At 44.3% G+C, this 27,818-nt stretch overlaps 1 protein-coding gene across 1 annotated transcript in view; it reads left to right on the top strand.

The window, feature by feature from the left end:
* HCN4 (hyperpolarization activated cyclic nucleotide-gated potassium channel 4) overlaps positions 1-27,818 on the top strand; it is a 105,210-nt gene that overhangs the window by 21,181 nt on the left and 56,211 nt on the right. Inside the window, exon 2 of the mRNA XM_010571590.1 lies at positions 9,073-9,496. Within this exon, the coding sequence (XP_010569892.1) occupies positions 9,073-9,496 (424 nt within the window). The remainder of the gene's footprint in view (positions 1-9,072; positions 9,497-27,818) is intronic.

Raw genomic sequence — 27,818 nt, 5'->3', positions numbered from 1 at the left:
TGACTTTTCTTATTCTTGTGACATGTTTGTGTTTCAGCATTATTGGAAATGAAGTGCAGGAGCATGTTGTTTCTGTGTGATACAGTATGTCTGCGGACCAAGGACTAGGTGTAAATGTTCCAATACATTTGCACTTATTGAATGGCAGATTGCACATAAAACTCTTGAAAATGCTTATACAATTTCTATTAAGCACACTGCAGGGTTAGGTGGTAGACATTGACTTTACAGATTAGATGTCCAGAACCCTCATTATCCCAGGACACATGCAAGCCAGGCAGCAGCGCTGTAGCCTTCATGAACTTCTCTGTCCTGACATGTCTCAGACTGTAATGAAATGACACCCTGCAAGGTTTGCTCACTCTCCATGAAACTGAGCTTAGTGATACCACTTGCTGTTCACATACACCATATGGCATTTGGAGGAACTTGAGTGAAAGATAGCTCTATCTAATAGTTAGAGTGCTGTTGTCCTAGCCAAGTCACTTAAATTCTATCATCAGGTTCCCTATCTGAGTGAAAGCTCTGTAGGATACCGTTCAAGTTTGTTTTTTTTTACATGCTCGAGCAATACTTTTCTTAACGTGGTTTTGGTTTATGACTGGTGCATTTCAGCACAAAGATAATACAAAGTGCTTGGGTTTTCTGAGACAGAAAAACAGGAGACACAAGTTGTTCCAATAAAGTCACAGAACGTCAGGACTCTCTGCCTTGGCTGATTCACAAAACCTGTTTTAAACTGACTAGATGGAGGCCATAGAAATGTCTCTATCTTGATAAATCTAGGTTTTGTGAAGGACAGTCACCACAGTTTCTTGGCGGCTCCTCTAGCAGCTCCTATAGGCAATGCTGAGTGTCCCAGCTATCCAGAAGAGCACTAGAGGGGAGATTTCCCTGGAGGTCCCAGGATGTGGCACGTTCTCCCTCCCTGCAGAGGCCAGAGCCCACAAAGGCAAAGGCTTTGCCATTTCTCCTTAGCTAATACTTGCTGAAAAAGGTAACTCCCCTGGTAATGAGCTCACCTTGTGTTTTGCAGTTTTTGACCAGAGCCAGTGGGAAGTGCAAGGTCCAAGGCTTTTATAATCACAGCAGTAAAAGCCTGGGCTCGTCTGAGAGGGCTGCCCACTGTGGTGCTGTCTGTCGTCCACTCTGACTGCGCTGGCAGCAGCAGCTGTGCCAACAGCTACCAAACTCCATGTTTATTGAGAGCATTCAGCTGTTATGTAGTTCAGACAAACACATTCCTTGGTAGATTACCTTTGACATAAGGTCTGCTTTACTAGTCCTCAATTCTTTTGACTTCTCCTGTAAAAATCTCTGTCACATAGAATCATAGAATCATAAAACAGTTTGGGTTGGAAGGTACCTTTAAACGTCATCTAGTCCAGCCCCCCTGCAGTAAGCAGGGACACCTTTAATTAGATCAGGTTGCTGAGAGCCAGTCCAACCTGACCATCAATGTTTCCAGGGATGGGGCATCTACCACCTCTCTGGGCAACCTGTTCCAGTGTTTCATCACGCTCATTGTAAAAAATTTCTTCCTTATATCTAGTCTAAATCTACCCTCCTTTAGTTTAAAACTGTTACCTCTTGTCCTATTGCAATAGGCCCTGCTAAAAAGTTTATCCCCATCTTTCTTATAAGCCCTCTTTAAGTACTGAAAGGCTGCAATAAGGCCTCCCTGGAGCCTTCCCTTCTCCAGGCTGAATAAGCCCAACTCTCTCACCCTGTCTTCATAGGAGAGGTATTCCAGGCCTTGGATCATTTTTGTGGCCCTCCTCTGGACCTGCTCCAACAGGTTCATGTCTTTCCTGTGCTGAGGACCCCAGAGCTGGATGCAGTACTGCAGGTGGGGTCTCACCAGTGCGGAGTAGAGGGGCAGAATCACCTTCCTTGGTCTGCTGGCCATGCTTCTTTTGATGCAGCCCAGGATATGGTTGGCTTTCTGGGCTGCAAGTGCACATTGTTGGCTCGTGTCCAGCTTTTCATCCACCAGTACCCCCAAGTCCTTCGCCACAGGGCTGCTCTCAATCCCTTCATCCCCCAGCTTGTATTGATACTGGGGGTTGCCCTGACCCAGGTGCAGGACCTTGCACTTGGCCTTGTTGAACCTCATGAGGTTCACATGGGTCCAGTTCTGGAGTTTGTCCAAGTCCCTCTGGGTGGTCCCTCTGGATGTCATGCAAATCTTCATCTCTTTAAGAAGCCTGACAGTAGAGTGGGTGTATTGTAGGTACTATCAAAGAACTAATAATTTAAGCTAACTCATATTGATACAATGCATTGCATTTTGTAAGTTAAAGAAAGGGCATAATTCACAATGTACTATAATTGGTTAACTGCATCAGTGCCTCAAACGTGTTGTTTGCAAATTGTCAAGTATTATAGCTGGAATAAAAATATCACTACATAATGTGTATATTTGTATTTTTACAATGGAAAAGAAAGGAAATTTCCCCTTTGCTGCTACTGATCAAATTACAGTATATAACGTGACTGGAAACCTCTTCTGAAACTAGGCAACCGTATTTTCTGGATAGAAGTTCTACCTCTGAATAAGTTACTTAAATCTTTACTATCTCATAGTCTATTTGTAATCTAGGATGATAATACCTTCTTAATTATGTCTATTGGGATTTAATTAATGTATGGACATTACTTTCAAAAATGCAGGGTGTTGATTATTGCTTTATAATGTAGTGTTAGATTTAAAAATTGATGAGAAGCAATAAAAAGCTAACATGCTACCTTGTTTGGACTGCAAGTGCCATTTTGAAGTATTACATAAGCAATAGCTTTCTTAATTTTCCACTCACCAAAATCCATGTAATTACATTTTAGTGTAATAATATGAGCGTATGTGTTAAACTCGAAACACAGTATGGAATTCTGCACTGTTCTGAGGGGATTAGGTGAGCAATTATGTAGATTGGAGATAATCTAAGTCAAAGGCTAAATACAGACCTTGGAAATTATTTTGCCTCAAGTAAAACTGACAGTTGAATTAAATGAAAATTTTGTCAAAGACAACACATGAGTTTTAAGAAATCTGGATGCAAAGTGCTCCAAGGCATACATCTCATTTGCAGCGGATGTTGTACTGTGAGATAGCCCTATTCATACACCTGCTTATGTAAGCACTTAAAATTCATCACTAGCTAATAGTCCTTCTGCTCCTGATAGGAAAGTTAATCACGTGCAGAATTGTATCCCTTCTTAATAACTCACTGATACCACTTACTCTCTAATACCCAGCTGAGGCATCATGATGACTATGGCATCTAAGTTCAAAAGAAAGATAAATAGTTCAGACTACTAGCTGTACAGGGCTCCCAGTCCTGCCTCCTTACTGTCATCATGAGGAGATAGTTGGAACATCTTCCTTAGGCCCACAGGTGCAGGTAATCTGAGTGTAGCCCTTAACCACTGTATCAGCCCTGGGTGTATCTCCACTGTTTATTTTCTATGTATTTGCATAGCAACAACTGGCAGTGAAGTTGAATTTGGTGCAGCCCATGTTCTCTAGCAGACAGGGACAACCACGGCTGAATGAGAAGCAGCCAGTGCTGCCGAAGCAGGCAGCCAGGGAATTCTAGAGGAGGCTAGAGGAGGCTGGGACACAGCAGAGCTCTTTTCCTCATGCTGTCGTAATGCATCGCTAATTATCAGTGCTCTCAGGGGTTTTATTCAGGATGGCAGAGGATACATATTATTTGCATAGATTGGTCAGAAGGAATTAAAACTGTTTGTCTTATCCTTTAGCTAGGTCCCCCTAATCATTTCCCCCTATATAGCGTGCAGAATATTTTTGTAAGTCATCATTTGACTCTTTTTTTTTAGTGGGTATTCATTTCAAGGAGGTTTTCAAGTGCACAGGTATTTGAATAACTCCCTATAAATAAATGAATTCTTCTAGCAAGTGAATTCTTGGACTGGGTAGCTGGTAAGTGTCCTTTAGTGTGTTTAGGAGCAATGAATCACCGTGTTCCTCCTATTATCTCTGTGAATAATGCAAAGTTTGTAACTCTCCAGTAGAAATACGCCTACTCATATCTGGGAGAAGGAATGCTTCCAAAGACAGGGAAGGATCTCTTCCTGCTTCTTTCTCTTTCTCTCTCGTCTGTGTTCAGATACTTATGTGAATGGCTGCTTTCTGGAGTAAACTTTCCTCCCACCGTTGCTGCTCCAGCCACACTGACATCCGCTAATGCTCTTTACAAAAGATGATTTCTATTTCTAGCCTGACTAGCAGTGCTGGGAATTAAAGCACGACCTCTTTCCTGTCAGGATAGTTGCTGGTGAGCACGGCAGTGTCTAATTCAGCATGCAATCCAGAGCAGGGGAAGGGAGCTGCCACTCTGGAGAAAAGGGCAGATTTTCATCAGCATTTTAAAGGAATAATGTTGCAATTCCTTCCCATGCAAAGCAGAGGATGGAGATGTCATTTGTGATTCAGTAGGTGGCACTCTGTTTCTTGAGTCAGCGCCGAGCCAGTGCTCCTGCCTGGGCTTCGTAGAGCAATCAGATTTGTCTCTGGCTTTGGTTTTAGCAAGATACGTTCATTAAAGATCTGTTCTTGTAAGGTTAGGAAGGTTGGCCACGGTGTCTGAGCTAAATTCCATTGCTGGTGAGAATATTGTGGCTCCCTGGCATTTTCAGTTAGATGCATTTTTATTTTTGCTTCCTTTCTGTGCACTTTCAGGTAGCACCTCAGTTCAACCCAGAGTTGGCTGCCTTTCAGCAGAAGTGAAAACATCGAAAAAGCTTTGTTAATTTAGAGGTGAGGTTGCTCAAGTCTATTTTCTCTTGACAGTGCAAACACTACAGAGCAAGAACAGAAGTTAAGGCCACAAATGTGCCCCATTCAGGGGCAGGTTTTGAATGCCATACTGACACAGTGATGCTGACCAGGCTAACCACTGCAATTTACTATTTTCTCTCCAATTGGGCACAATCCTTCCTGAGCTTATGCACTGTAATTGGTTACACTGCATAATGGAATAGTTTTGAAAAATCAAGGTTTATTTAATTTTTAGAAATTACATCCGAAAGCAATAGTCCTAGCCTGCTGTTACATTATGCACTAGACAGAACAGAAAGATGATCTAACTTTCTGGTCAAGACCCACAAACTAATACCTATGAAGCGTACATACTATCAAATCAACTGAGTGACACCAACTATGCTTAAAGAGCATATATTCTTGAAGAAGTGTCTTTGCCACACTAATTCTCAGATGCATTCTGTTACAACTAAATAATATATTAGGAATTAAAAGATCGGAGGTAGCAATGCATGTTAAAATGTGATTTTCAGATCTAAGAAGTGTGCATAGAGCAGGATGTAGTATAAAAAACAACTATGTTTGAAAAAGACATCTAGTCTATATAGTGGTGGCTGTTCCCTGTGCTGTGAGCAGTTCAGTTGCACTGTGCCAACTATAATAAAACAATACATTCATATTTATTAATTTTTTATGTAGGCTTTTGAAAACAGGAAGAGAAGTGAGAAGAAGACAGGATATCAGAGGAAGATGTCCATGAGATGCATCTCTGTTAAACTCTTTTTCAAGCCATATGAATAGCTTCAGATCTGGTTAGACTCAAGAATCAAATTCAGGTCCTAACCCTTATTTAGCCTTAGACTTCCATGGACAAATCCCATTCTCTTAATTTTGCCATGCAGCTTCTCTATCTGCAAGACAGGGATAATGACTCTATCTGCTTCTCATGGGTGCAGCGGAGCCAATTTCATCACTGTCAGCTCTGTGGAATCCCTGGGTGAAAGGAACAACAGAAGTACAGAAAACATGGGTTATTAATAGCTGGTGCTTGCCCTTGCGTACGTTACATGCACCGTTAGTCAGTCTGGCCAATAATTTACAGGGAGTGAAAAGATGTTCCTCAGTGTAAATACAAAATGACACATGGATGATATTAGACCTCTGAGGTGTTGTGGTCCCTGAGAGTCTGTTCAGTCTAAAGCCAGTGATGCCACCCTGAGCAGATCATACTTCATATGTGGGTAAAATTAAAATGTTCGGGAGCTGTGGAATCTTAATAGTTAAATTTTAACTTCTAGGCAGTTTACATTGTAGAGGCGGGTGAATTTCCTGTGCTGGAATTGGTGTGCAGACCAAATTCTTCATGGTTTTCAGCTTTTTCTGCCTCCTTTGTAGAGTCCAGAGATTATCTCCTCCCTGACACCTTGGATACCCTTTTATTAACAGGGGTGCATTGGATAAAACTGTGTTTTGTAAGTGATGGCTTTAAAGGTCAGAACTGAGGGGAGCCTGTGACAATAATCTTGAGTCACTAGTATATCCTTGAGGAGAACTGTGGTTTAAGAAACACCAGGCAATGAATTTTAGCACTTCATCTTTGCTTGCCCACATTGCAAACCATGATTCTCTGTGGACAGTTTAGCAGTAATAGCAGACTGGGACTGAAGAGTGTGTGTGAAGTGAGTTTGAAGGTCTTAGAACTGGAACAGCAAGAAATGCTGTAAATCAGGATGCAGGACAGCTGACCATGGTATGACCATGCTTGACTATAAGAGACTGGGGTTGCAGGAAGAGCTACAGTCAGGCAGAGAGCATTTTACTGGGGTTGTATGTGTGGAATACATCTTACTTAAACTGTGAGCCATCCTAGCCACTGCTGTCATTGTCCCCAGTTGCCACTAAGTATTGAAATCACCAGCCAGCGTAAAAATAAGAGGCACAAAAATCCAAAGATCTTTGAAGAAAGCCACTTACCTTTACATCTCTGCATGTCTGGCCATGTCTGTCTCATGCCATTAATTTGAAACTTGGGAAAAATAATTTTCTTTGTGCATATCTCCTTCTGTATCCCCTAAGGCAAATTAAAGATGGCTGGGAGCTTATTTATTTTCGGTAATAATATACACACTGCTTCCAGACTTCCTGCTATTGTGCGATTATCTGGATTAATCGACTAGGAAAGCTGCAGCATCATCTCAGGCCCTTAATAAGGAAGACCGCGACATGGATTTGTACAGTATTAATGCATATTACTGTGTGACACGGCCTTGCTCTTATAAGCATATGGACAAATCTCATTGCTGAGTGTCTATCAGCACCAACTGTGCCTTTATACTAAGTGAAGGATTGCAGGCTACCTTGCCTGCAGGGGCATGGCACCTTGAGAGCAAGAAAGAGACAGTTGATGACATTTTTAGAAACCTCGTTAGTGGATACCTTTGCTCATACTGAAATCCATTCCCATCAGCCTCTGCTGAATGTTTCTGAGAATCGCTGCTGTGCTGCTGGTCTGTGACCCTGTCTGTATGTGTGTAATAGCTGGAATCTTAAATATGCTTTTAGGTGCTTTAAAGTGTTATATTCTTAACAGGGAGAGAGAATCTATACAGAGAAGGCTTTTAAGGCATATTCTTTCCATTTTGTTTTCCTGCTGAGACTTTAACAAATCGGCGTAGTTGCCTCACTACAGTGATACTGTTCTGCAGCAGCTCAGTCTGGTCCAAGGCCCAGGCTTAAGCTGAACAACTCTTTATCAAAGCTAGATTTTGAGGATCTTTAAGGCAAATTATTTCTCCTAAAACATTTCAGTGATTTTAACTGTAATCCATCAGACAGATAGAGAAGCAGCATGTGCATGTCCTTCTTCACCAAACCCAACAGTTTCCTTTGTTACATCATTGTAAATCCAAAGTCACGCTGTTGACTTCACTATTGAGATGATTGGTTTAAAGGAAGGCTCAATTCTCTCTCTTGTGTTAACTTGCTGTCGTCTTTTTTATGGTCTAGGAAGTTAGGCTTATTTGGTACTCAAGCGATTAATAATAATGTAAACACCATGTTAATTTGTGTGACTGACTGGAAGAGCCACTGCAGCTTTCTGCATGTTGCATCTTCAGGTTTAAGCAACCAAACCTGGTAATCGGTTTGCTCTGTGTACTTTGCTCATTTGCTGCGATAAGTGCATCTTAACACAAGTTATTTATGATACCTCACAATATTATAGTAGCCGCCCTGTAGTATACAGTGTAGAGCTCATGAAATCTTGGCAATATGAAACCACAATCCATTGGCATCTCTACATGTGAGACATTTGGAGGGGACTGGACCACCACTATATTGGGCAATGAGGCTCCTTTGTGAGACTCCTCAACAAAGTATGAAACCCAGGAAAGTTTTTATTCCTCTGTCTGGGTGAGTTGTGGCAACATTGTGTGATTGTGTATCTTTTACACTAATACCTGGGGAAAATCTTGAAAAAAATCCCAAACAAGTGAATGAGGAACTATATTCAGACTGTGTGTGCCTTCAAAACCAAAAATGAATGTTGTTGTAACACCCACTGGATAATGTTGACTTGCTGCTAAAGTGGAGATAAGCTTCTTGGAGACTGTGCTTCATGGAGCAGTAGTTAAATGTTGTCATTGCTTACTTTAGAAATGAAATAGGTATTTCCAGGTACATGAATCCAAGCTTTATTGATTATTTCTGTACAACAGAGGACTCTAGAGAGTGTGGACTAAACTCCTAAAGTCCAGGCTCAGCGTAAGCTTGGCTCAGCAGAAAATCTAAACTGAACCTTGTAGATCACAGCGCGGTCTTCAGTTCCATCCTGATCCCAATGCTATCAGTGCTAGCTACTTCTAAAGAAGGATCAGGCAGTAGGAGCAAGCCTGATGATTTTAACCCCAAATGGCTCTATTGACATATGAACTTTGAGGCCTTCCAAATACTTGTTCTCTCTCTCTCTCTTTACCTAACAGTCATTGTAGTAACTGCAAGTATGTCAGTCTCTTCTTGGGTGGCTCTAAAGTCCCAGTCGAAGTTTTCAAGTGGGCATGTCCAGCCATGTACTCAATTCCTTTCTGAACCCTCTAAGCCAGAAGATGAGTATTCCTATGATATTAAGTACTTAATTAGCAGCTTGTGCACTCTGAGTACATCAGGCAGACTAGCAGAGCATAAGGAATGAATGACAGTAGAGATGTATGAAGCACATCAGTTCTGTTGACCTGGGCTCCCTGATCTCCTACGCTATAGCTGATCTCGCATGTCTCTGTCTTGCCGTCCAGGTTTTACTGGGATTTGACCATGCTGCTCCTGATGGTAGGGAACCTGATCATCATCCCTGTGGGCATCACTTTCTTCAAGGATGAAAATACTACCCCATGGATTGTCTTCAATGTGGTTTCAGACACATTCTTCCTCATCGACCTTGTCCTCAACTTCCGAACAGGCATTGTGGTGGAGGACAACACAGAGATCATCCTAGACCCACAGAGGATCAAGATGAAGTACCTGAAGAGCTGGTTTGTGGTGGATTTTATCTCCTCCATCCCTGTGGACTATATCTTCCTGATCGTTGAAACCCGCATTGATTCTGAGGTGTACAAGACAGCCCGGGCACTGCGCATCGTACGCTTCACTAAGATCCTCAGCCTCCTGCGGCTGCTGCGGCTCTCCCGGCTCATCCGCTATATTCATCAGTGGGAGGAGGTGAGCAGAGGCTGTGATGCACTTGCATCCTAAATCTTTTCTCCACTTACTCTGGTATTACACAAAGGTGCTTTCCTTGAATGCCCATTCTCTTACTTTATCCCAGTGTGAATGCTAAAGAATTGTGTCTTGAGTCTAATGCTTTGCTTGTAGCAGGTTCCCGAGAGGGCCTTCAGCATATTGTTACTTAGTCACTTGAGACTGTACTATATGCTTCACAATCATAATATATATAATCTGTGGGCTGGAAGGAGAGTAAGTACAGGTGGACCCCCTGCAGGAAGTGTGTAGTTACAGAGCTGCTTGTGACTGGAGCAGTTAGCCAGACAGTGGGGTCTTGCCCCCTCAGAGTCCCAAAAGGTCCAGCAAGAGCTCAGAGGAAAGGTCTAGAGAGAGCTGATTTGCAGAACCTGTGGCATTTGTTTACCCAAGCATCTTCTTTTACATGCTTATCTCTTGAATAAATGGCTTGGCGATGTATTTATAACCTTCTTGCTTTCTAAATTCTGACACTGTGTTAAGGGGAAGAGGAAAGAAGAGCAATCTGCAGACAAATAGGGTCTTTTTAAAGACATAAAGGTCTGGTGAAAAGCAAGAGCCCCACTACCCCTGGAACCTGTGCTGTTCCCAGAGGAGTTCCAATACGCAGACTGAGTTGTCAGGCCTAGTGTAAGTGAAGCCACAACATTACAAGCAGCTTAAAAATTAGTTATTTTTTCCTGTCTCCATGCTCTCCAAAGCAGAGAGAAAGCTCCCTGCAGCTTTCTCCACATGTCAGGAGCATATTTTCAGGACAAGGAAAGCTGGTCAAGGCAATTTCATCTTCCTCCCCATACTTTCTCCTCTGCTTTGGAGCAGAGCCTGATGCAGAGCATGATCTAATGCAGAGTGTGCTCCTGGGAATGTGAAGGGAAAGCAGCCATGCAAGTCATGGCTAGATTGCACTGAGCTGTCAGAACACTAATTCATAGAGCTGAACTGTTTCCTTCTCCCAGCATCACAGACTCAGAGGGAGAGCACTGGTGCATACTTTACAAATTTCAGGCTTCATCTTTGTGGTGTTATAATTTGTGAATGCTTCACTTACAGCAGAGCATAATGCCTTGTTGAAGTTTGGGATGACATTGTGCAAGGTGCTGTTACAGATGGATAGGGAGAGACGGCTGCAGCCCTGAAGAATTCACTACTAGGTTAATTTGCTTCATAGCACAGGCAGGCAGGAAGTGCATAGAGAGATGGAGATAAATAAAGCAAAAGTGTCCTTCCCAGTGTGACTCAGTAAGTCAGAGACTTAGCAGAGCAATGAAGTATCTCCAGGTCTGTTGTCTTGTCCCTTGGTTGCATTGCTTCTCTGTCCTCCAATCCAAGAATGCTCAGGAAAGGTGAGTTGGTGGTTTAGGCTGTTGTTAAAGTAGCTCCTTCATACAGATTTACATGTAGCCACAGCAGTGCAGAGCTCTGTGCTTGCTTGTCTCTGCTCCTTGACTTCTTTTCCATGAGGTGGTTGAAGAGGATTTAAGTATATTTGCTGTTGAATGTTCTGAATTTGTTTTAAAAATAATAAAATGAAAGCAAATCAGCACCCTTTCCCTGTCTTGCTTCTCATACAGTTTCACTGAGCAGCCATTTCTAGTTTCAGTCTTGCAATAATACAAATTGGTGGGGCATTTTTCCCTTTTGCTGGCTGTTGTGGGTACTGGGGAACAGCACAGCCAGGCACTCTCTGGATCGCCCCTGAAGAACAGACTCCCTGGAGTGATGCAGTGCTGCAAGTGGAAGGGACAGATGGTGTTGGATTGCAGTTTGAGACTGCAATGCAGACTCTGTTATGCATTGCAGAGCCCAGCAGAGCAAACGTGATAGTCCTTTTTTCAAACAGGGCTCGACCCAAGCAGCAGTTTCCCGGAGAGACTATGATACTGGGAGGTTTTCCACGTTCTCAAATGGGGGAGGGAAGCAGAGAGAAGGGGTGATCCCTTGTCATTGGTGCAGTGCATGCTACAAAGCAACAAGGAGACAGGGAAAAGAAGTGCTTCTTCATCTTGTGTGGAAGTAAATGGTTGTGCTTCCTGGAACCATACTGACAGTTCTTTCTTCCTCTTACTCTGAAGTGCCTACAGATGATCTGTCTCTGCAAGTTCACATTAATCTTTCCTCACTGCACAGATCAGCAGTGGTGATCTGGAAGTGTTAATTCCTGTAGGACGGAGCACTGTTGGACTAGACTTACTCTGGGTGAATGCAAGGGGCAGGTTGCTGTGCAGAGGTAAAGAAGGAGAAGGACTGTTGGGAGAGGGGGTTGCTGAAGACTTCTGTTCTCCTTTGTTCCTCCACACTATCCCACTCTATGTCTTATCTGCTAGGTAGTATCCTTCTCTCAGGCTCTTTGCATATGACCAGATAAGCTAAAAAAGACTTGTGAGTAGGGCACGCTGGTTCACTGGAGAAGAGTATGTATGTGAACTACAGGAACATGTGTAGGGCAGTCTGAGGCAGAGTTAATAAAGGTGGATGGACTAGTCAGGGAGCATGCAGTCTTGTGTCTGGATAGAGCATCCTGTACTGTAGTGTACAGGATGGTCACCTGTACTGAGCTGATGCAGTGACTTTTGATGAAGCAATTGCTGCTGCCTTGTTTATAACTAGTGCTGGGGCTCTGGGTTCTGCATGAGGAGGAGAGGGGGATCCAGAGTACTCAGGGATGTTAACCTACTTACTTTGCCTCCTAGATGAATGTTACATCTGTGCATTAGTGTAACTCTGAGTGAGTACAGGGATAAGTGGTCACTTCCTGAGTTCACAGTGAGCCTCTCCATTTCTTCCCCTGCAATTGTCCATGCTCTGCATGAATTTATCACTCACCCTGCAGTGAGGAGAGAGCAGCCTTCTCTAAGGCTGCAATGCTGTAAAACAGCCAGCCACTCATCAGTTCCAGATCAATGCTAGTCATGAGTCTGTGGGCACAAGAGCCAGCGGTTTGAAGTACCTGCACCATTCTGGCTCAGCAGCGGACTACTCTGACATCGTCCCCCAGATCTGAAACAAGTGCTTTGGGGACCACAGCTGGGCAAATAACCTAAAGAAAAACAAAAAGAAAAAAAGAAGAAAAACAATCTAATGCACTCATGTTCACTGGAGTATGAAAATAAGCTTAATTCCAAATGTAGCAGTTTCATTTGCATTATCCATTTTGCATGAGTGATCCAACAAATGAATTTACTAGTAAGGCAGAATATAAATAGAGTCTTTTTGAAGTGTCTGCCTTATCTACCCTGCAGTAGGAAGCTTGATTGCAATGTAGGAAGGCATACTCGCACTGGCTAAAGCCTGGCTGGCCTGAATATCGTATTATAAACTTCAGTGTCTGGTAGTTCCCAAGTCCATAGGCAGAGAACCAGGAGAGCTGGCATAGTCTGTGTCTGGAGCTGTACTGCCAGGGTTACAACAAACATGGCTATTCCAGTCATGCCTTGTTCATACCCACAGAAGCTCTTGTCATCTTGGCCTTTGAACCACTACAACAGCTCTTCAGGGTATCTGGTTTGGTTCGGGGTTCTTCACTATGTGAACATGGAGGCACATTGTCACTGTCTCTCCCTGTCAGAGTCAGGGAGTTGGGCCTTCACACTGTCATCTCTGAGAAACTGTTCAGAGAAAGCAGACTCTGAACATTAACTACAAACTTTATCCCAAGGTCACCCAGCAGAAAGAATAAAAGCAGAATAATACCATGTATCCCATATACTCAGTCAAAATGAACCAATGCAGTTCAGATTGTGAGTTAGGAAAAAAAACCTCTAGGTTTTCATAGGCAAAAATGATTGAATTTTTTTTTTTTTTTCTAAGAGCAATTTGCTGAGCTTTCCCTGTTTTATGTACAGCACCTACCCCTGTGTTTGGTGCCAGGATGCAGTAACCTATATTTAGGATTGAACTATTTTGACTTACAAACAAGGAACATTTATTGAGACAACAGTAAAATCCTACTCCTATAAATTGGTTTCCAAATAGCACATAGGCTACGATAACCAAAATATTTTGATTTCAGTATCTGTGTGAGGGATTATGATGGTAAGGAAAGGAACTAACTGGTTTTGATATATATCACAATGATAAGGTTATCGTAAGTGAGGATTTTTTGAGGTTTTTGTCAGAAAAAAATAGTTTTGAATTTTTGCAGCTGAAACCTGAAGAAAAGGACAATTTGGTGATTTTCAAACTACTACATCAATGAAAACTTGAAATCTTTCCTGAATGCTGTCTTTTTCCATATTACACAGAAGTTTTAGAATGGAGGGAATGCATCCTCTCAGGTCTGTTACTGGGTACAGATTACATCATCTGAAAGATGACATTACTTTTAAGAAGATTCAGACATATTCTGAAAATTGATTCAAAGGCTAGAGGGCCTATGTGGAAGGACTAGGGGAGAGCTTCCAAAGACTATGAGAATATGGCTCCCAATTGATTTTCATTTTGATTTGAACAGCTAATTCCCTTAGTTTCTTCTGACCTATTTGTAGCCTTCCTTAAATGAAATTAAAATAACATGGCTGGTGGCCTGGGGGATGTAATGTTAGGCCAAATCCATAACTGGATCCTGAGAGGGGAGGAGCTGGGCAAATGATTGTTCTTGAGTAGCACAGCAGGGTCCCATTCCATAAGCAGTTCAAAATAGCTTAGCAGATTTTTTATCGATATGATTTGCAATTCTGTCATGTTAAATAGCAAGGCAGACCCATGAGAGTAACTCATTAAAACCTCTGGCCACCCTTGAGTAAAATCAGACTCAACAAACACTGGTAATGTGGCAGGGAGAGGGAAAATGGGCTGGGTTTCCTCCTAAATTTGCATTACCTCATTTCTGAAGGCAGCATTATCAAGCATTTGTCTTTAATGTCATTACAGGAGCTTATTAGAACCATAATGCAAGTTACGGTAATTTTCATTCTCAGTGCAAAAAGTGACCCAAAACTGGAGCATCTTTTCCTTTTAGAGAAAATCCTGGCTGCACTGAAATCGATGGCAAAAAACTCTTGTTGACATATTAGGAGAAGGTTGTTCAAGATTTTACCACAGCCTTTTACATTGAACTGTTTTCACTTGTGCAGCACAACATCCTTGTGGAGGGAGGACAGACAGCAGAAGGAAACAGATCTTCGCCATTCCTGTACAGACATTGCATTTTCCCTCACTTGCCCATGGGCAGCTAGTGATCCATCCCCTGCCCTGTGCCATGTTACGTTTCAGGAGAAAGAAACCTAAAAAAGTTTTTTGGTGGAGTTTGTCTTTAGCAGGAAGTTCTACTGCTATAATGCAAATTAAGCTTCCCACCTGGGCAATGGGAATACTGTTTCAAAGAGAATATCATAAAAAATGGGTTATAATGAATTATAAGGAGCCAGGCAAATATTTGAATAGCTGTGCAGCTACAGAGGTTGCCATGAAAAGGAAAAAGCCTTTTATTTTTTTTACAGTCACCTTCTGGCAGTGCATAATGTGTCTTCTGTCAACAGGATGGTATGATAGGGGGAATAGATGGCTTGAGGGGTTGGGATTAGGACACAGAGCCATTTGTCTCTAGGTCAGTAGTTCTGATCCAGCTTGTAGCAAGTGAAAGTCATTTGCTGTCTCACGGGTGTTTTTCTCTGATCTGTTCTTAGTAGACAGGTGCCTGTGTCACAAAATCATCTGGGGGACTGGCCCCGGTAAGCCTCAGGCTCTCTGTAGCAGTAGCAATGGGGTTAAATTCCCCCACACATCTGAAGTGAAGTCCCCACTGACCAAGGTGTAAGGCATCTTAATAAGAGGGTCTTGCCTGTGCCCAGCCTCTGGTTCTCTGTGTCACAAGGGCCATCAGTCTGGGCTGTTATGCCGGGATGGAATTATAAAGGTTTTCAAAAGAGAAAGGCTGATCTCCTAATGATCTCTAATCACTGTGATAGCTGGTTGCTGCTCCAGCCTTTCATTTTCCTCTTCCCTCAGACTCCTCCTAGCCTACTCCTCACATGTCCCTTCACTGGACACTGTGGTAAGTTTGCCTTTCTCTTGGGGACCTCACGTCTCTGTATTTCTCTGCCAGCACCAGCTGCCTGCAGCTCAATGCACATATCTTGCCAGCTGCCTGTCATTTTTCTTCAGGCCATTGTTTTTGGAGGGGGGGTTCTGGCAGGCTTTATTATTGCTGTTGTGTTAGAAAAACAGAGGGTCCTCAAAGGAGAAGTGCTGGAGTCTGGCATGAGGATTCCTCCTGCAATCAGTGTTGTTTTCTAAGATTTAATACCATGGAGGCTACACACTTTATTGATGGGGCATGCTCAGCTGCAGTGATGTAGGGACCCTGGGCCCTCAGCATATTGACAGAGCCTGCCATGTTGCTGTCATATAGGTGACATATGAGGTGTTGTGACCTACATCAGATATGTTTGTAGCAGGAAGAGGGGTCTTGACAACCCTGTACTCTGACTGCAAAGCTTAAGGAAAACTTCTGGGAGCCTTCTAAATCACAGAAAAATCCTGTGAGCTCAGGAACCAGCAAGGGCAGTGCCCACTTCCCTTAGATGTCTGGGAACACAGATTCACACATCAATAGGGCTGTGCCCCATAGAAAAAGCACTGTGAAGGCCAGCCTGAAAGGGCTGTACCCTCTGTGGAGCTGGAACTGAGCACCTCAGGTTGTGTATGTGCCCTAACTGGCCTGCACAGTGCTCTGCATAGCTTTGTGTCAATACATATATACATATATGATATGTGGTGCTGATGTTGGGGGCAGCCGATACAGCTTTTGAAGCCATTCAGAGGGAGATTCCTGTTACCATTTGGGTTGCTGATCCAACGCCAAATCTGTTTTTGTCTTTTAGCAGTATGGGAATCATGTTCTGCCAAACTCACCCTATACTTTAAGGCCAGTGTGTCTAAGGCACATTAGCCTTGGCAAGTGGTAGTAAATTAATTGCTCCTCTCATTGAAGCTTCTTCCAGGAGGGCACTATTGATTGCATTCATATCAAGTGAAAAACTTCAATGAGGTAGCTGAAGAGAACAGCATTTCCTCGCCTTGCTTTTTATATTTAGCAAGACAGGGTTGGAAGGGAACGTGCCGAATCCATAAGCTGTGTGAATGAAGCAGGAGCTTGGCCCAAATAGGACCATGATAAAAAAAATCAAGCTGGTTGGTGGGGGAGAAAGAAAAGGAGATTTTGAAGTATAAGAAGGAGCACAGCAGCGTGGAGTTGCTTTTTGCCAAGATTGAAGTCAGGTACTTCATCTCCCCACAGAGCATCCTCATGTGCTCTGAGCCAGTCACTGGGCAAGGGGAAGTGACAGATGGGGACCTGAACAGCTGGTCCTGCTGGAGCTGGAGTGAAAGGGAGAGCAAATCTCTGCTAGCAGGAAGAGAAAAATACCCCACTCAGTGGCATAATTAAGGGGTTAGATTCTGGAAAAGAATCTGTATCTGAACAGCTCTTTAGATATATATGTGTGTGGTTTCTTCTGTCTGATTTGCTTTGCTTGTCAACCCCCTTGAAGCTGGTGAGCACTCTGAGGCACCACTGTACACCAGAGGAATCCACGGTAGTGGCTACCTACCTAGTCCATTTTATTCTAGTAAGTGGATGGGGCTGGTTGGAGAGAACAGTCAATTATCGATACACCTCACTGTCTGTAGACACAACACCCTGTGACAAGTGCTGTTGTGTTGCAGAGCTCAAGGCAGAGTAGAAGCCTGAACGCCTCTCCTAGACAAATCACTAGGATGGAGTGCAGTGTTCAGACCTCAGGATCTAGCACCACCATTAGGTAATACTGTGAGTTGAAGAATTCATATGTGTTGCCATGCAAACAAGGTAGCCAAAGGCAAGCTGTGCACTGAGGAAGGGGGATAGGGCATTGTCAACCATGCAGAAAGGTCAGGACCCATCCTGCCGGCAGGGCTGTTTGAGGGCTTGGCTGGCTGGAAGGGCCTGACCCTGGCCAGACTGGCTGGGGAAGTAAGGAACGCTCTTCCACAGGGCAGCAAAACCCGAGGCCAAGCTTTGGCTTTTGAGCAATTCTCACTTCCAGTCTAGAGAAAAGGTTGCCAGCCACAGTGCAAGACTCTCTGCCACACACTATGTGTGGGGAACTGGAGCTGGAAAGTCCCAGCCCTGAGAACTTGTTTGGTTTTCATCCTCTTTTCTTCTTGCCAGAAATATGCTAGTGTAATGCAAAACAGCCTTACTTTCCCCACTAGTTTGAGGTGAAAGGAAGAAGAATTCTTTCTTGGGAAGGACAAGCTTCACTCCTGAGTGAGGCAGAGAGAGGTGTAAAGGTTTAATAGGCAAGAGCCTTATTGATGAAGTTATTTTCTAAGCACCACTGTGAAAAGAGCAGTTTTGAAGACAGTTTCAGGACGTGCAATTATCCAGTTTGCCAGCTTAATGCATTCAACTTAACCTCATTTTTATGAAGCAGAAATCAATGTGGTAACTTTTTCACAGCTGAGAGAAGACATTTTATTCTTGCTTCTCTCATAAGGATGCCTATTTTTAAGCTTCCTCTTCTACTTTAACTCCTCCCTCTCCCAGTTTTGATTAAGCAGGAATACCTCAAGGGCTAGAGGAAAGGGTGAGGCAATTTCCACATTCCCTGGGTCACATTAGAATGGAAAATATTTCTGAAATCTCTTTGCAATACATGGCAAAATTTTCCTTACTGCCTTCTTGGAAAAGGACTTGGAAGTAATCTATGACTTCAGTACAAGAACCTTTTTATTCATTTCATTCAAGCACCACTTCACCAGGGAATAATTCTAAAGTGTTGTTGATGGTGCTGATCTTCACCCCAGTTTTTTGTTCCAAGGAACGTGTGTCCCCTGTTCTCTGCTCTTACAGTGTCTGTCACCTTCTCTACTCCTACATGGTCAGGGGTATTTTGGTAACTATTCCTCCCTTGTGTCTTCTCCCCTTCCTAAGCAAGAAGTCCTGCAGAACAGCGACTGCCAGAGCTGTGAGCTGGATAATGCCTGTCCAGAAGTTCCTCAGTAAGACTGTGCCATAAAATTGAAGAGAGTAGGGTAATTGCCCTGCTTTTCATTAATATGCCTCCTCTTCTACCCATGGCACTTCCTGAAGTGGATTGCACCACACATAGAGTATTTTAGTTGTGACGCATGCAAAATCCTTGCAGACTAAAGATAAAACTTTACAACAAAAATCTTCAGCCCAGGCTTATTGTGCTGCCACCTTACCCATCGTGATTCTCTTATGTTCAAGAAAGTAAAAGTGCTTTACTTTTTTGATTCTTTCAGGTAAAGGTGAGTTATACCTCTCCCCCTCCCGTGAGGAGTGCCCTGTGACTGTGTTTTTTTATCATAGAGTTTGAGAAGAACATTTCATTGAGGCCCCTTGTTTCAAGCTTTTCCTAGTGGATCAATGGCATAATGGTCCCAAAGAGCTGAGCAGCCCAAGCCCACCCCAAGGCTCCCTGAGCAAGTCACAGTGCGTGACTCAGCAGTGCCACCGTTGGATTCACTGCAGCATCGGAGGGATGGATGGTGGCAGCCAGCCACACACTGTGCAGTGCTGAGCTGGGTCAGCTGCAGAGGAGCCTGGACCATGCAGCACTCTCAGTTCTCACCTCAGTGGTTCTCCACGCAATCTGGTTGGTCAAGGGCAGAAGGCAAGGGTATATGTGTGTATATAGAGAGGAAAAGGGGAATGAAGACTGTGGACTTTGGCTTTTCAGTCTAAAGAGAAAACTATTTTTCCTGACAATGTAAAATGCCAATGGTGGCCCTATGTACCTTGGCAGAGCCATGTAGCAGGCAGTTCCCTGCTGAACTGCTGGTGATTTTATCTTTGCGATTTGCTCATCCAGTATTTATGAGGGAGAAACCAAAAATCAGGGAGGGCCTGATCATGGGAAACATTCTGCCTTTCGTGACAGCTGGAAAAAGAAAGTGAGAGATGTGATCTGAAAACAGATACACCAGAATCCTTCTTCTAGTTTCCTTCTGGGCTTAGGATAAGCCATACATGCCTGTAGTCTTGCAATGTTTCTTTCTATAAAATGAGGATAATAATGTAGTTGCCTCACAGATCTTAAACACCTGCAGTTCATTCACGCTTCTGAGGTGCCATTAGGCCTGAGATCTGCTCTGACATAGACCCTGAGCCATCCCACTCAGATATGACGAAAACATACACTTCTCTGCTAAGTATGCTTTGGCAGGGCTGCCCTCAGGGCTGGGGGGACGCTGTTCCTAGTCTTCTCTAGAAACAGAGCCCTAACCCAATGTGGCACATATATATCTTTATCTTAGCACACCCTACTGTCTCGTGGCTTTTCATTATTCTGTGATATATCTGATATCCTCTCCCTTGACCTGTTGGCTTGGGGTCATCAAGGTAGATGAGCATAGAAGAGGATGGTATCATGGTTACTCTGTATCTTTGATCCCTGAGAGTTAGGAGAGAAGGAGAAATTTGGGGAGTGTGTTTCTCAGGTTTGGATCCAGCCAGGATGGATCGTCAAGAAAGGATGATGGTCTATGCAGTGTGTAAGTGGATCTGGAGTAGAGGGAGACTGGTCTGAGAAGAAACCTTGAGGTAAGGAGTGAGTCAGGTGTGGGCCAGGAGCTGAAGATGGCTAGAGACAGATTGGAAAAGAAGTGACTTAATGCAACACTAGTTGAGGAGAGAGCAGCAACACTGGGGGCACCGCACTCAGGGAGGGAAAGTCACTCTGCAAAACACTGCCCAGTGCTGGGGTGTGCACAGCACTGTACCCCAGGGAGCAGGGAGCAGCTGGGAGTCCACCCTCATGTAGGATCACTTTAGGTCTGGCTCCACTCTCGTGTGGTGGAGCTTGCGGAGGGTGAACTTTGAGAGAACCTCCCTCTGTGCTGGCAGTGACAAGCAATCAAACAAGCAGCAGCAGTGCTTCCTTGTAAACGCTGGGAAGAAACTGTGAGGATAATGTCCCTTAAAGCAGCTGACAGGCCTGCTCTTCCTCAAGTCCCTGGAGGGGGTGGAGAGCAGTTAAGACGCAGCAGCTGTGTTTGTTGGGGGTTTTTTCCCATTTTTTTTCTTTTTCACCTGGCAAACTGCTGGGTGTTAATTCCTCTTGATTTGCTGTGTCTCAGTGCAGCCCAGTTTGGAGAGGCTGTCCCTCGAATAGGGTTGATTAGACTCCTCTTCAGTATACATCACCCAAACATCCACTAATTCCACTTTATCCCAACCGTGTGCCTGGCTTTTCTGATGCTACAAAGAATTAAGCTGGAACTGTGTAGTTAATTATACAAACTTGGTGCAGCCAAAGTCCAGAGTCTTCTGTCAGGGCCCAGCAGTGATCACCAATGAAAGGTACTGAACAGATAAATAACTTTCAGTTATCCTCTCATCACCTCCACCCAAAACTAGTCCTATCTACTGGGCCCAGCTCTAATTGGTTTCTGCAAGTAGCAGGGTGTACCTAGGGGAGATGAGACGTGTCAACATGACTATGTCACTGAGAAAGCTCCTCCTTTTCAGTGCTAGAAGGATGCAACATCCCCCTAAATTCACCTCACTTCTAAATCTTCCCTGAAAAACGTAAGTGCTTGGTCAGGGGAACTGTGCCTCTGCTACACTGGCAAGTTGTTACAGCACATCACAGAGGTAAGAAAAGCTCTGGAGCAGCCCTGACAAATGGCTTGGCTGGTAGAGCCTTACCATGACCCTTACCTGCCCTTATGTGCCACAGGAATATCTGAAGAGACCATCCAGAGAAAGGCTAGCCAACTGCACACCTCCCAGGGGCTCCCTGGTAGCTGGCAATATCCCCCGCAGTTGGAGGGGTATATTCTTCTGGTGGGTTTGTCTAAATGTGTTGTAATGCACTGATGAACTTTGGGTATTACATGAGCCCAGCACTTCTTCACTCCCCCTGTATCTCCCTATATCTCCGTCCCTGCCTTGTGCTAGAGCATCCATGGGAGATGCAAAGTGGAGCCACTAATGAGTCATGGGGAGCTTGTGCTGTGATCACCTTCCTCTCTATTTCCATATTACTCTTTCGTGCATAGAAAGGATAAAAAGGGCTGTCATTTGCATACAGGTAGAGAAAAGACAAAAATATGTGTGATTCAGGCTGGTTGTGCCTTCTCCAGCAGGCTCTTCCCCCTCCCCACAGGCCTGTCTTGTGGGTGAGCCTTGCTCCTCTGCACTCTGAGCAGTTCTTCAAAGGTCTGTTCTCTGCCAGGATGCACAGACATCCTATCAACTGCCTTTTTCAGTTGATAAATCACCTCAAGCTTGCAGGTATGAGGAAGGGCAGATAAGAACTTTTCCCTTTAGCTCTCTTCCCTCCAGACTTGAAAGACATGTTTATATTTTGTCTTGAGTGTAAGGCAGACCCAGTCCAACTCTGGAATGTGAAAGAAATACGGAAGAAGGCCGGCAGTGTGGGAGGAAAGCAGAATGAAGAGGACTTCTGTGAAATGAGACAGTAGAAATGAGAGATGGGGAAGGCCTGCTGCATCATCTAGTTTGTCCTGGCACAGAATTGTCTGTGATCTTCAAGGGCTGTTGTCAGATAAGTTTTAAATGTGTCAAGCAGCAATACCTTGTCACTTTTTTTGAGATGTTCATCTTGCAGCATTGTCTTGTATACTGTGAAGGGGATTGATTGCTTTCCAATGCAGTAGATTGCCATGCTTAGCCAGGATCTGACTATGCTTTGGCCCACAGAGAACAAGTGGGCCAGAGAGCGGAGATCTGGGCTTTGCTGTTGCCAGGAGGAAGAGATTGGCTTCTCCAGCATGGAAAGCAAAAGGAGAGATCTCTCTTATATCGACTGTGAGGAAGAGGGGTGAGCATGTAGCAGTGAGGAGATTGCAGCTCTGGCCTGCTTTGCTGCCTTAAACAGCGCATCCCATGAGTGCATGTGGGTAGAGTGCAGCTATGCTTCAGGGGAACTTGAGGAACCCTTCCTGGAGCTTCTCTCATGACCCATGGCAATAACATTGCTGGAGATGAGATACAAGCACATCGTGATGATGCTTCTCGTATACAGATTTTTTACCCCTCTCCTTGCCCTCTTCAAGGTCATTTTAGGAGCTGGCAGGGAAGGAAGAACACAGGCCACTTTAGGAAGATGGAAAAAACCCTTCAGTTGCCATCCTGGCTCGCTGTGAGTGCTGGGAATGCAGACGATTAGGTCTGGAGCCAGGCTGGAACAAGTTCCTCTGGCCTTTACCCTCTCCCTCCCTCCCCCTTTCCTGAGACACAGCATGCTGCAAGCTCCTACAGGAGATGGTTCCTTTAAAAGGAACCTTATCGCAAAGCACTCTCCCCTTATCTGCAGCCTTCAGATGTTGATGTGCTGCACAGAGTACTGACTGGGGACCTGCAGCAGCTGGCAGCAGCTTTCCATCTTCCCCTGAAAGGAGGAAGCTCTCTGGACCTGCCTGCCAGCTTGTCTGCAGCAGTGCATCCGCTAAACCAGCCATGCACTGTCATGGGAGAGGCATCCCTCCTCCTTTTAAAGATTCACCAGCATTGCAGAAAAATGCATATGTATCTCTGTTGACTTTGCTCTAGTCTGGATATCAATAGCACCATGGAGGGAGGAGCTTACATGTCAGAGCAGGATCATACCCCCACTGAATACCCATGGGCCTTGGCGAGATTTGCATAGCCCCTGCGGAGGCTTGTACAGCTTCATCTTCCCTGCTCTTTGTATTCAAGCAAACCTGCTACTGTGGGCTACAAGTGCAGTGCAGCAAGCTCCTGAGGGTGAAAGCGTTGGACTGCTCTGCCATTTCCTTGCCTGGTAAATGTTGCCCCAGCCTGAGCAATTGCTGGCTGCAGGATGTGCTGCTCATTTCAACCTTTCCTTCCTACCTCTGCAGCCTCTGGCCAGCAGCAGCAGACAGAGGGGAGGCAGTCTTAGAGCCCTGCATTTGACCCTGATCAACTAATGGGGTGAGGGAAGGGAGAAGAGCCAGTGCTACAATCAGCCCTTTGAGTGAAGTGCCTCACAGTGCTTGTTTTGATTAGCTAGCAATTTTTCTGGTCATTTGGAGGAAAAGTTGCCTGCATGTGTTCCCTCCTTCCTGGGGGAGACGTGAGCTGTAGGACACCATCCCAAAACTTCCTGTACTGTTTTGGAAGTATGAAGAAACTATTCTTTGGAGAGATCTTTCAAATAGAAGAGGAGGGAGAGGATATTTCCACAGTGATTGAAGTGGAAAGACCAAGCTAAAAGGGACGGAGCATATTTTGTTCCAGACAAGGTATTTCCTCAGCGTGAGGGCTGGGCATCAGCACCCCATACCGTGGCTTCTTGCTCCCATCATTTGTTTGCAGATGGTCCAGAGCTTACCCTGTGTGACAGCTAACAAGCAGCTCCTTGCCTCTGAGGATCGCAGCTCAGTGCATTGTGGGTTGCTTTTTGGAGCCGGGAAGGTGGGAAGGTTGCACCAATGCGCCAGCTTAATTGACAGCTGGCTGATGGATGGGAGGTAGCTGCCAACTCCAGATGCCAGCACTGGCATCAGAAAAGTGGTAGGAGAAAGGGCCAGGAGCAAGCTGGGGTGACACTGGGGAAACAAGCCTGGGACATAACCATGCGAGGGGGGTTAGTGCGTAACTGTGTTGAAAGCCTAGGAAACTGTGGCAGACCAGGTGGCTGGCTGGGAGGCTTGACTGCAAGGGCAGCGGAGTGCTCCGAGTCCTTGGTCCGCAGCCTCCTGGGAGCAGAATAGCAAGCTGTGCGCTTTTCTGCTTACTGCTGGAGAGACTCGAAGCCAGGTGCGAAGGGCTAAGCTCCCTGCAGCTGGTAATTATGGGAGAGCAATGTCAGCCAGTTCACAGGCTTACCAGGGAGAGATCTTCTTGATTCCTGGAGCGGTGGCAGCTGGAGGTCATCTGTGGTCATCAGTTATGGTGGAGACATCCTTTCATCTTGTGTACATGTGTATATTTGTGTGTATGGGGCTGACAACTTAGCAAAGCCCAGCTGGCTTGCTGGAGGGTGACAGGACATACTGGCCAGATGCTTGTCTTTGTGGCTGGCCTGTCCTGTCCATGGCTGTCACTGCTGGTCTTCCCTTTATGCCTTTTGCAATGATAAGGGTTTGCCAGGTCACCTTGGTTGTACTGAATCATAGTGAAGATATGCTGGCTTGGGCAGATCTGGGTGCAATCGTAGCTGCTCACAGAAGCCTGCTGTACTCCATATCCATTTCTGATGCCCTAAATTATATGGCTTCCTACCTTTTCTTTAGCATGCTGCTAAAAGACCCTTACAATCAGTATTTTTGCTTGATGTTCAGTTTAGGGTTTTCTCTAATTGCATCCCAATACATTCTACACTATGCCCCTCACCTCATCCATAATGATCCTCAACACTTTCCTCCTCACCTCCCTCTTGACACCCAGTAGATCTGAAGAAGAGACAATTGCCAAGTTGTTTCTCATTAGTCTTGTCAAAAGTGTTTGCATCCTCCATGATATTTAGTCTACAGATGAGAGATGGGATCTGTAATGAAATCCTGATGTTCACATAATTTCTTGTCTCTATGGTAGGGAGAGTTACGTAGCTCAGATTCAAATAGCAATCACTTGTTAAAAATTTGGACACCAGTCTAATCCTTCCAGAGACTGAGGTGCCTGGGATTTTAGGGAGATCCAAATTAATAACTGGGATATCAGACATCTGTTCCTGACTCTTTTCCCGTTGGAGGCTGTGAAATATTTGATCCCTCAGATTCTTTTGTTTACTGCTCTTCAGAGTGCCCACACCCATCTGCGTGCTTCAGAGCAAATTCTCTTGAGGAGGTCACCAGTTTGCAGGTGATGACGAAGAGAAGCTTCAGTGCAATTCCCATGTCTGTCTCACTAGCTGCCCACCATGTGCACAAAATTCTGAAATATGATGATGCTGTGAACCCAACAGATATTCTTTGTAAGTTTAGTGAAAGGAGGAAAAATCTTCCATTTTGTGAGATTTCAGCTGTATCAGACACAGAACTGGGAAATCAGATCCCATGGTTCTGAATTCATGCTAAACCCGAAACTGATGGAGCAGGCTTATATCTGAGTTTTCCCATTCAGGCTTTGAAATCTGAAGAGGTCAAGTTTGGTGCCCTGCATTTGCTTCATCCCATGTTCAGTTTAACCTTGTCTGTTTGAGGCATCCTACCACCCCTTCTCAGGCTGCTGAGATGACAGCAGTATGAGAAGGAGTCAAGTTTGCCTGAAGTTGGGTTTCAAAACAGCCTGTTTCTTACCCCATGTTGCTCTAGCATAACTCCTTGTCTGCAACTTAACTCCCTATTCACTTTGTGGAGGGGAAAGCACCATAAACACAAAGAAAGAAACTAATAGTATTATTTAAAACAGATAATCATTTAGTCCTAGTGCTAAAGCTTTCTGAAATGAGTACTTCAATGTTGTCTAGGAATAATGTCCCTGCTGGTTCTCCTTGCCTGATCCCATATGTTGCATCTGCTCTTGGTATCTATGTCCTCTGCCTGACATGCTTGTGTCCTGATTCACATTTCTTGCTCTGCCAAAGCTTTACGGGGTCAGGGATCCAGCTTCATTTATAATCGCTGCTGACACTTAATAATAATTCTGCCTTAGGTTAGACGTGTTCATGGAAAAGATGCTCATTATAGTAAAAGCAAACCACTGAAGCACTGCACTGGTCCCTTCTCCATCCCTTCTTACAGCATGGCTTGCTCTCTAGGGCAGAAATCTAGTCCTGTGTTGCAGTTTTACCACTCTATTATTACTCTTTTGGGGGGGAGAAACAGCAATGTCAGTCTTTCTTGACTCCTGCTGTCACTTCAGTGAGAATCTGAACCACTTGAGTCCTGGATTGTCTAGTATCTGCACTGCATCTGTACAAGCACATATCCAGACATGGACTATACCATAGCCTTGCTTCTTCCAAGGTGGAGGGCCTGAGTATTTTCTGCCCTTTTCCACAGCTCTCATTCATGTGGTCTGGACAGATCAAGCATGACTAAGGCTGAACACCATCCAGGAGCAGATATCCTGAGATACGCAGCCCTCCTAAAATCACTGTTGATCCTTTGAACCGGTGCTACAGCTACAGCCACTGCTAGAGATGGAAGAGTGTGTGCCACAAGGCTGGCTCCACATATCTATTGCTTGCTTGGAGTCCATTCTTGCTTTCCAGTATACATATAGCCTCTGTGTACATAGTCTGTAGCCTTTGTAGACATAGCCAGTGTAGATCAGTCACAGAGGTAAAGCAGATTCTACCCCGGACTTAATTTCTCTGAATAAATATTCAGAGGTATTGACAAGGGAGGCTCTGCTGCGGCAGCATGCAGTGAGCTGCTAGGGGATTGTAAAGAATGATCAATGCTGTCATTTTTAGGTACTTCATTTCCCCTGATAATTTTTCAGCGCTGCTACCATCATTTCTTCTGCCCATTTCTTCTTACACTGATGGGGGCAAATTTTCCTACTGCTGGACGGGGGCTTTCACAGCAATGAGGTGTCATTAAATCAGACAAGGCAGTAGAAGCTGAAGAATGATCCAGACTGTACGGGGCAAGGCAGGAGGGGTTGAGTGAGCAGGTTATGAAGTGAATTTCCAAAGGACTCAATTTCTTTTAAAACTGAACAAGAAACCAAGCAGAGTAAATATGAACACTTAAAGCAGCTCCATTTCTGTTTCATAATATAGCTTCTTTATAGAAGCTTCTTCTGTATAGCTTCTTACTGTCTGGTTCTCTGCTGGAGGGGATAAAAAAGCAGAACTGGGATTGGGGGAGCACAGGGTGGAGACAAGCACTAAAAGATAATATAAATGTCCACCGTAGGATAACTGAGTATAAAAGTATCCCAATTTTAGTTACTTGGGCTACTTCTACACTGTAGGAGTAAAGTGAATTGAGAGAAAACTGATGAGAATGATTGAGAACAACCTGGAATAAATGAAAAGTTTGAAATTCTTTCCCTTAAGGGGAAGAGATTAAAAGAAAAAGCCTGTAAAGTAATAAGTGAGCTAGAAAAAGATGAGGACCATATATATTTTTCATGCTGTATTCTGCAAAGATATAGAGCAGTCAATGAAATTGAAAAGGCAGCAAATTCCAAATGCATTCAAGGAAATACTCTTTCAGGCAGCATGTATTCAGACATTGGACCTTCTTCCACAGACAACACAATTCAAGGGCAGTTTGGATGTTTATGTGAGCTATAAGTATATCCAGAGTTATAAGGTAGACAAGAGCTTGGAAGGTTAAAAAACACTCTGGCTTCCAAGTTTAAATCAGTCTTTCACTATTACACATTCAGGTGAAATCTTCCAAGGAG

Source organism: Haliaeetus leucocephalus, unplaced genomic scaffold (genome assembly GCF_000737465.1).
Source record: "Haliaeetus leucocephalus isolate CR32 unplaced genomic scaffold, Haliaeetus_leucocephalus-4.0 Scaffold339, whole genome shotgun sequence".
Taxonomy (NCBI): domain Eukaryota; kingdom Metazoa; phylum Chordata; class Aves; order Accipitriformes; family Accipitridae; genus Haliaeetus; species Haliaeetus leucocephalus.
Note: the sequence above shows the minus strand (reverse complement) of the source record. Positions and strands in the feature narration are given on the sequence as shown.